We start from the raw sequence: 10,027 nt of genomic DNA, 5'->3' as shown, positions 1-10,027 counted from the left end.
GTCTTTCTGGCATCTTACTCAGTTTTGAAGTTAACTCCTACAGAGTTTGATCTTCCTGACTAGAAACTCAGTACAGGCTTCTGTATTTGGCCCAAAAATATTAAAAAATAAAAAAGTAGTCAAACCTCTCTTTCAGGAAAATATCAACATCACAGTGTCTTCGATTCTCCGTTGTCCAGCATTTAATTAAGTCACTAGACAAATGAAAGAAAATGAATGTTCAGAAACACCATGGACTATAAGGTCCACTAAACACTATAAGGTCCTTGAGCTTCTCCAGCACTCCTTTATGTTAGGCTCAAGGACTGGTTTTCCTTTTAAATTGCCCTAGAAGATCCTGTTTGAAACAGAGCAGAATTAGCTGGCTGCATAAGAAATCCTCGGAGAGGAGAGGAATGCACAGAGCTGCAGTACTCTGCCAGGCACTGAGCGCTGCTCCAGCACATAGCACACACCAGGAAAGCTGCCATCACCAGCAGATGAGCTTTAGAAAAAGGAGCTGAAATAGTTTAAAAACAGGTGCCCACATGCAGTGCCCATCCTACATCTCTGATGGGCAATATATGGCAGATATATGGCATGTCCTCACATCTTCACTGCTTGGCACTACAGCCCCAGACTCAGACCCAGCACAACTGAAGATGCTGCTCACACTGCTCCTACCCCCAAAGCAGGAACCTCCAGCAAGGAGCAGTGCTCACCGTATGGAGCAGTAACTTCTTAAGACCACCACTGGTGTTGGCTTCAGTGCCCACAAAACAAGGTCTCTGGGGAAGCCACAGGGGAGGTCTTAATCACAGCAGGATCCTCTCCAGGCACCAGAATTGCTCAGGTTCACAATGGCAGAAAAGGTGACTAAATGGTGCAAGAAGCTTCTGTCCTGCCTACACCAGAGACTTCATCATGGGACTTATGATTTGGACCCTTTTGGACCTGATAGAGCTTGGCCATGGTGGGTCCTGGGAAAATTGTAGGCACAATGGGAATAATTTATTTTAACAAACTAAAAATGTATTGTGCTTTTCGAAAGAAATTCATAAATATTACGCTTCCATGGAGTAAAAATAGTATGTATCAATATATTTTCTGCCCCAACTCAGGAAACAGGTTCCCAACTCTACCATTACATAAATAAGTTAGTGAGCACAGATTTATGTGTACGTAATTCCTTCTTTCATCTAATGTATTTGCAGGTAAAAGTTTCACTAACTTGTGCAATAGTTCTTACATGTTTGTAATATATCTCTACCTGAAGAGCAGCAAATCATAATAGTAAATTCTATATAAGATATCAGACTGCTGCAGGGGAAAAGCCAACCAACAAATCAAATAGAATACTCACAAAACAAAAAAAACCCACTGATCTCACATTTAAAACTGTTTTCCCAACTTTTTCTCCCCAAAAAATATATAACATTAGTGTGTAAAAACTAAACCACTATATGAGGCATATTTTAAAGCCTCATATAAACAATGAAGCTTTTATGGCATCCTCAGAGCAAAGAATGTCCAAATATGGCTGAGAGTTAAGTACCCTGAGAACTGACTGCTCTTAATGAATTCACAGAAGTTTGTAAGTCCACATTTACCAAGAATCAGAAGACAAATAAAGAGAAGAGAACAAGGTTCAACTCATTTTCCTGTACCATTCTCTAAAGATATCGGGTTATAAACATCCTCCATATCTTGGATACTGGAGGCATCTGTTGAATCTTGGTCGCTGACTACAATTCCTGCTGAAGAAAGGCTAGAAATGAAAGAGTGCATCTTTTTTGCATAAATATCCCTAATGTTAAAATAGGGTAGGTCATTACACTTCTCTTTGCGATCATTGTTGCATTGGTCTGTATCAATAGCTTTTTGCTTTTGATAGTACTTAGAAAACTTGTTGAAAATGATGGTGATTGGAAGTGCTACCACCAGTATCCCACAGATAATGCATAGGGTGCCAAGCAGCTTTCCAGCAAGTGTCACTGGGTAAGTGTCCCCATAACCAACGGTGGTCATGCTGATGGTTGCCCACCACCAGCAAATAGGGATGCTCTGCAGTTCTGATGAGGCATCATCTTTCTCCACTGAGTAGACAAGCACTGAAAAAATAGAAATCCCAACAGACAAAAACAAAAGCAGGAGTCCAACTTCTTGATAGCTGTGTCTCAGAGTGGCACCTAAAGACCGCAGTCCTACGGAATGCCTGGCCAGCTTCAGGATGCGAAATATCCTCATTAGCCGCAGGATCTGAACCACTTTCCCCATGTTTTCAATATCTTCGCTTTCTTCTTCCTTTGTGTCCACAGCCAGTGTGGCATAAAATGGGATAATAGAGACAAAATCAATGATATTGAGTGGTTTCTTCCAGAACTTCTTTTGACTTGGAGCGGCGATGAGCCTGATGACTAGTTCACCAGTAAACCAGATGATGCACGTAATCTCCACAGCTTCCAGCACAGGGTCTTCAATCTCCCTGTCATGGGAATCCACCCTGTGAAATTCTGGCATGCTGTGAATGCACATGGCCACAATTGATGCCAGGACAACACTCAGGGATGACACAGCAATTAACTTGGCAGACAAGCAGTATGCAGGATTTTCCATTCTGACCCAGATCTTCCTTCTTATTTCACCAAAACACAGATTGTCAAACTTTTCTAGCTCTTTATCAAATATGGATGACTCTTCATTAGAGGAGTCTATACTGTCATTGCTCTTCTGATCCCAGTCTTTATCAGGACCTTCTTCTTTCCTTTCTTGGTACCGATTGCTACAGCAGGAATCAATAAACAGCTCATTTATCCCCCAGTACTCTATTTCCTGGCAGAAGGAAAAGACACAGAGTTCTTCCATAACGTGAAGTTTGCCTGTATAGTAAAAATTCAGAACATATCGGAACAAGGAAGGATTTCTGTCAAAGTAGTATTCCTTATCTGCAACACTATAATCATCACACAGTTCTAGGATAGCCTCTTCTGAATGGCATTTGAGAAGTTTTCCGAGTCTAGTATGGGGGAATCGGAGCAAGGTGCTTTGATCCACTGATTGCTTAAAGCCACCCACATTCAGATTGATAAGTTCTGCATCTTTGCCAGGTCTGCGGAAAAATTCCCCATAAACCATTTTGGACAGACAAGTTCCACTGCTGTTGCCCAATGAGATTACATTGAACCTGAAAAGAACATAAGATATTGTTAGAGCACTTAATTCAGTTTTGCTCTTGTGACACATTTTTTTTTCCATCTCCGGTTACTCTGAAATGTTGTAACAAAACAAACAAACAAACAAAAGAAACTAAATGATGAATACCATTATTCAGCACTTCACAGACAGTTTTAAATCAATTTGATGGTTAAACACAGGTTTAGCAAATTTTAAAGCAATAGGTTCTGGCTTAGGTCTCGTTTTTCCCAGGGTGAAGGAAGAATGCTGCATTCATCTGTAAATCAGTCTGTTCTACTATCACACTGAAATTACCAGTTATGAAATACATGTATTTCAATTATGAAAAAAATCTTTAATTTAAAGACAGAAGACTTGTCAATCCACCAAAACGTTTAGGACAAAGCTTTAGAGCAGGTGTCTCTCAATTATGTTTCAGTAGAGCTGTATTGATTTATATAATGTTGCAATTTATGATCCACTACTTCCAATGCTGTTTGCTTGAATGTGAACTGCAATTACTTCTGTTGACATATCAATTAATTTACTTCTAGACTAACCCACAGAAAAGCATCCTGTATTCTTGAAAACATATCAAAAGTGCATTTAAAGATTTCCAATTCCTGACTTCAGAATTTTTTCTAGTGCATATTCTGATATCTGCACTCCCATCAGTTACTTTTCTGCCTACCTTCCCACTCACCTGAAATGTCACAACCCTCTTATGACCTCGGTCAGTTCCAGAAGCAATTCCTGTTCTTCCACAGCATAGCTATTACCACTATGGCAATGCTGAGAAGTTGGTGTTGAAATGCCATTTCTGGAAACAGGAGCTTTCAGAGATGGAACCTCCAGAGTGATTTTGCCTCAAAAACTAACTGTGGAAACCTGCAGATAGATAGAAGGACATTTAAACGTTTTCATATTTTACTGTAATTTAAAACATTCAGCCAAAATTGGATTAAAAAAAGGGTGTTATAGTTACTAAGAATAAGTTAACTCTTACAGTAGAACCACTTTCTTGCTTTCCTTCTAAAGAGCAGTTTTCTTTGAGCCAAAACTGGCACTTCTTACACTTGTCATTGAACTATATATAACTTCTGACCACGAGGAAAGCAATTTTTTTTAATCTCTGACACTTAAACATTAATTGATGTGTACTATGCTAATTTATTTCAGTTTAAAATGGAAGTACATTAATTTGAAATGTGACAAGATAGCATCAACATTCTCCAGTCCTAAGAGATGACACCACATGGCGTCATGCTCAGCATACAGAGCTGAGGGAAGAAGAAGGAAAGGGGGTACTTTCAGAGTGATGGCGTTTGTCTTCCCAAGCTACTGTTATATGTGATGGAGCCCTGCTTTCCTGGGGGTGGCTGAACTCCTGCCTGTCCATGAGAAGAGGCGAATAATTCCTTGTTTTGCTTTGCTTGCTTGCATGGCTTTTGCTTTACCTATTAAACTTTTCTCGTTTCAACCCACGAGTTTTCTCAGTTTTACCCTTTTGATCTCCTGCTCTGTCCCACTGAGGAGGAATGAGAGGCTGTGTGGGGCTAAGTTGCCACCTGGGGTTAAACCATGACTAAGAAGTGATTTTTCAGCTTTTAGGAATGATTAAGACATAACATAAAAGCACTGATCTCCACAGAAGGGCAGCAGGACTCATTTGATTGCCACACTTAACTCATGATCTAGATCCAAGCTCTGTTTTGTAACACTATAAATAAAAACCCCATAAATATCATGGACTGGGGTCAAAGTATATTCAAACCCAAAAAGATTCTACTTATTGATTAATTTCAGTCAATAAAATCTCCACTCTCAGCAATTCATTAAGATGAGAACACTAGCAATGTAAGCCAGCATTATAAAAACCAGGCACAATCTCAGATCATAGAATCACAGAACTATAGAACGGTTAGGGTCAGAAGGAACCTTAAAGATCATCTTTTTGCAGCCCTTCCTGACATGACCAGTGACGCTTTCCACTACACCAGGCTGCTCAGAACTCCATCCAACCTGGCCTCAAACGCTTGCAGGGATGGGACATCCACAGCTTCTCTGGGCAACGTCTGCCAAAGTCTCACGACCCTCCCAGTAAAGAATTTCTTTCTAATATCCAATCTACAGTCCTTCAGCTCGGAGCCATTCCCCTTGTCCTATCTGGGGGCACCTCTGACCATGGCAACTACAGAGCAAGTTTGACTCAGAAATAGCTAAAGCAAGAACTTAGTTGCTCAGCAAATCCTTAGCACAATAGACTGACTTATTGTTGAGACAGCAGTATAAAACCATATTGATTATGCAGATGATATTCATAATGGTGCCTCCATGAAATTGCTCTGTATAATAAATTCAGTGAGCAAGAATTTACTGTTTTATTTTGAGGGCACTGTAGTCATAATTTGTGCAAGATACAGAGAGAAAGTGGGTCTTGCTTAGAAAGGCCATGATCCGGAACCTGCTGTATTACTACTATTAAGTGATTTTTTTAGGTTATGAAAAGAATGTACTGGAAAGATTCATGATAGCTTTGTCAAGAGGAGCTTCAGGACCTGAAGAATGTCTTGTTTGACTTGCAGGGACCTTGATTCCTGAGCCATGATTTGTTGTGCTAGGTACCATCAGAACAATTTGAGGCATTTAAACAGGTGAATCCAGCCACAGAATAAAGAGCAGAGATGACAACTTCTGCCTCAGCAAAACATGATCTCTACTCAAGGGAACCCTTTACCCACTCAAACAACTTTTTCTACTCAAGGGTAAAACTGTGCTCAGCTGGAAACAATTTTGCCTTGAGTGCCAAAGTCAGTGTCAGGAACATCCTAAGAACATAGAGCTACCACAAACTTTGCAAGTCTCAACTTGAAGTGCAACATTAACCTCTTTGATCTTCTGTAAACAACAAGTATTCATATATAACATAATAAACTGCTAACCGTTCCAAATCACACACTTCTTGCCCTGGAGAGAGTATAAGAGAGCAAGTAAACACAGACCAGATGTTAGTTACTTGTTTGCTTTAATTGCTTCAGTTGTTTCAATGAGCTACTGGATAAGATTCATATAGAATAGAAAATAAAATGACACAGAAGAAAGATGCTTACTGGAATAATGGACATTATTTTCCAAGATAATGAAAAAAACCCAGCAAATAGAAGTTCCAAATGTTAAGCTTGAGGGCTAAATAAAAGCCAGCCATAAGGAAAGCTGTGTGAAAAGGATACAAACATTAGAATACAAAACAAAACAACAGGATCTAACTCTTCCCAGTCCAATTTGGAGATGGGCTCTAGCCAGCACTTCTGCAGTCATACACTGTTGGTGAGGCCACAGGCCCATTGTCTGCTTGGAAGGGGGACTGAAAATTTCTGGGCTTTTAGCACGCTGCTAAATCCCTAAAGCTCACAAAAAGAGAGTCACAGAGACAGAGTTTGCATATATGGTCCCTCTGAGACAGCAATGCCACAGATGTATAACATACCCCAAAGTGCTGTGGTTTTCCAAACTCTTCTGGAACAAACCACTTAAAGATTTTTGGTGGTAATATGGATCCCATACTACACACTTATTTGTCAGCAAAATTTCGCTTTCTCACTTACTATGTGGAATATAACTGAAGTATCTACACAATGTCCACATTCTCTGTGAGGTTCTACATCACAAGCTTCAGAACATCTTTTTTTGACATGCCACGCATTTGAGCATGGTAGTACCTTGGCTACTGGTAACTCCAAATTAGGGCAGTTTCAGCTTTTCTGTGATTACCCAGGCACAATAGAAAGTTCAACTGGTTTGCAGTTGGATAGGCTTTGTTGTGCTCTGTTACTTAAAATACTCAAAGACAGCACATGCCTACAGATTTTCTACCAGTCTGCTCCATGGCTATGTTGTCTATAGCCTCACCTCCTGCTTCCTGAACAGCTGCACTTCATAAGCCTCTGAAGACTAAATTCACATTTCAGGATGGTTTTCTCTAAGTTGAAGAAACATAAATAAAAGGGCCTAGTCCTGCTCAGACTGAAGTCGTCAACTTGGAAGGGCATACAAATCTTGGTAACTCTACAAAGTACTTCCAGAACTCAAGGAAGTTTCTTCCCAAGGAATCTGATGATCTTGGTAGACTTCCATTTTAGGGTTCCCATTCAGAAAATTGAGTTCTGAGCAAATTCACTCTGACGGGTCTTATTTTATCACCCAGCTGTGCCCAGTCACCAGATCATGCAAACACCTGGGCTCTAAATTCTCCTAATTTACTGACCGTTAACAGCTTCTCCAAATTGACCTAGCTACACATGTGCAGCTTTAGACACCTACTTTTAAAAATTTGTGGATATGACCCTAACAAACTTCAGCTCAAGATCAACATTTCACTGATTTTTTAAGTGTTTGAATTTCTCCACTCATCACAGGGCAAATACTTGTCTAATGCACTGCCTAGGAGTACTGTCCATGCTTTCTGACTCACTGAGCAGAGAAAAACATCTAAATGCATATATAATTTACTTGATCAATCACAATTAGGGATTTGGACTGAAATCCAGTTAGTATGACTTAAGCTGTTCTCTGTCAGCAGGGCAGTAAAAACTGCTTTAGCACACATAATTAAGCCTGAAAAAATGTAAGGTAATATTACTTGGCACAGCCTCTTTCATTGTGATATAAGATGTAACATTCAACTCTCCTTCCTAATATTTGACATAGTTAACTGTAAAGTCATTCACAGCCTGTGGAAGCAGAGGTTAACTTTAAAAAGTCATCTAGCACAAACAGCAAGCCTATCTCAAGAAACCACTATGTGGTTATGGACATTCTGTGAGGCAAAGAGGATAAATTCATCAGCTAAATTATTTGATCAGTTGTAATTTATTTTTTATATTCCATTGGCAATAATATCCTTTACCCAGAATACTGCATTAAAACGTCATGAAAATAATAGAATTATGCATCTACATTTCTTTTAAAATGGATTCAGTAGAACCTCCCAGAAGACCTTAGGTAAATCAAGTTTGAATTGAAATACCCAGGGCCAAATTTTCTTTTGATATTACTTCCATGGAAGCCTACTTGGCTATGTTCACCCCTGTACAATTTGACTGATGTCACCAGGCTGTTTTAGAAACTGAACTTGTGCCAAATGTTTGTGCATCTTTGCAATAAAATGAAATTAGAAAGAAATTATAATCATTTGGAAACAACAGTAGCTGCTGACAATAAAATGTAAAATTATTTAAATATCCATACCTGTGGAAAAACAGTCTTCAAATATAGTTTTGAGTTGGTTGGGTTTTTTTTTTAAATCACTTCCTCCAAAAGACTAATAAGGAAAAAATGAAGCTATTCTAACTCAGAGTAAAGGAACATAAGCAAGAAGAGCAATAAGCATCTCTAGCCCACGGTTCATACCACTTAGCTAAGGCACAGGTTTTCAGGGGGTGAATCACCAGAGGTGGGGTCCACCTCTGTACTGACTAGATAAGCAGCCTATATAACTAGTGCTGTAAGGTGTATAACTTCGATGTGACTTACAGGAGGTAAAATGGATCCCATCAAAGTGAAATTTTGCTGATTTCCACTATGAGGATCCTGGTGAGGACAGAGTATATTCAAAGGGTTGGGTATGAAAAAGGGGCAAGGGAAAAACAGACAGGCTGTAGCATCACAACATGAGAGAAGCTTTTTTGGGAATGCATTCTGTGATCTGAATTGCTTTCTCATATACAAAAAGAACAAGGAGCAAGATCTAATATCATCAGAATGTCACCTTGTAAAATTATTAAAGTGGGGAAAAAAAAAAAAGGAAAAGGTATTCTCTCCCTGACTTGAAAATCCCATGGAGATAACACACATTATGAGAGTTAACAAGGCTTGCACCATTCAATGTTCCCAAAGGCTCTGCAATTTATATTCTGTTCATATAAATTAAAATATCATTATCCACAACTAAGTGGAAATGACAGATTAAAATGTGTTTGCTTGAAAATCTACTCATAACTTCCCACCAATTAAATGCAGTTGTAGTACTGCAGTTACCATATCTGTTCCACAAACACCTTCCACAGACAGATGACCACATTAAGCATTTCCTTGAGCTCTATTGTCTCAATGGCTGAAGTTCACAGACATATTTGAGAAGAGGAGAAGACACCAAAGGCTTTATTACAGCCAGGTCAGCATTGCTGTGGTTTGACGGTAAAAGAAATTGTTTCTCTCCAGGTCAATTATTTTGGCAATAATCTTGTTTGACAGGTCATCTTAATGGCACTCATCAAGAACACAGTTCTGTTTGAAGTGGAAACTGCAACTTGTATGACAAGGGATTTCTGCAATGACAGCAATTTCTACAGTTCCTTTCCTCAATTAATATTCTGTAGTCCATTTTCCACTGAGTTCTCAGATGTTGCTATTCAAGGACTTATCCAATGATTACAATGAAAATAAAAATCCTATACCTATTGCAGTAATTTGTAGTACCACTAGTGGTCAAAAACATCTGACACATGACCTCAGGATCAGATACTTTTCCACATAGGAAAAAAATATGTAGAATGGAAATATATCAACATACTTCTTGAAAATATATTCTGCATTCTTATTTATCATTGCAGAAATTGTATTTTGCTTATTGAGTTAGTTTGGTTTTCAAAGGTTAACTACTTCAGCAAATAAACTAATGCAGATATCCAGACACAGAAAGCAGTGTGCCTGAACTCACAAAGCAGATTAGCCGTCGACAAACAAGCTCAGTCCACACCCTCTCACACCATTACCCTCTTCCCAGTGTCCTCCATAGCTATCACACACCAGGTACTCATACACCAAGACATTTGGGCTCAGAGCCAGCAGTCACATGCATGCTGACAGACCAGCC

At 39.2% G+C, this 10,027-nt stretch overlaps 1 protein-coding gene across 1 annotated transcript; it reads right to left on the bottom strand.

The window, feature by feature from the left end:
- Positions 1-262: 262 nt before the first annotated feature.
- KCNS3 (potassium voltage-gated channel modifier subfamily S member 3) lies at positions 263-4,036 on the bottom strand. Its single transcript, XM_027905789.1, has 2 exons — positions 3,857-4,036; positions 263-3,163 (listed from the first exon to the last, which is right to left on the bottom strand). The coding sequence occupies exon 2, from the start codon at positions 3,112-3,114 to the stop codon at positions 1,633-1,635; it is 1,482 nt and encodes a 493-aa protein (XP_027761590.1). The 5' UTR covers positions 3,115-3,163; positions 3,857-4,036; the 3' UTR covers positions 263-1,632.
- Between the last annotated feature and the right edge of the window lie 5,991 nt (positions 4,037-10,027).

This window comes from Empidonax traillii, unplaced genomic scaffold, assembly GCF_003031625.1.
Source record: "Empidonax traillii isolate 1590-97213 ecotype Southwest subspecies unplaced genomic scaffold, ASM303162v1 scaffold1206:size157628, whole genome shotgun sequence".
NCBI lineage: Eukaryota > Metazoa > Chordata > Aves > Passeriformes > Tyrannidae > Empidonax > Empidonax traillii.
This window is presented reverse-complemented; position numbering and strand designations above follow the sequence as displayed.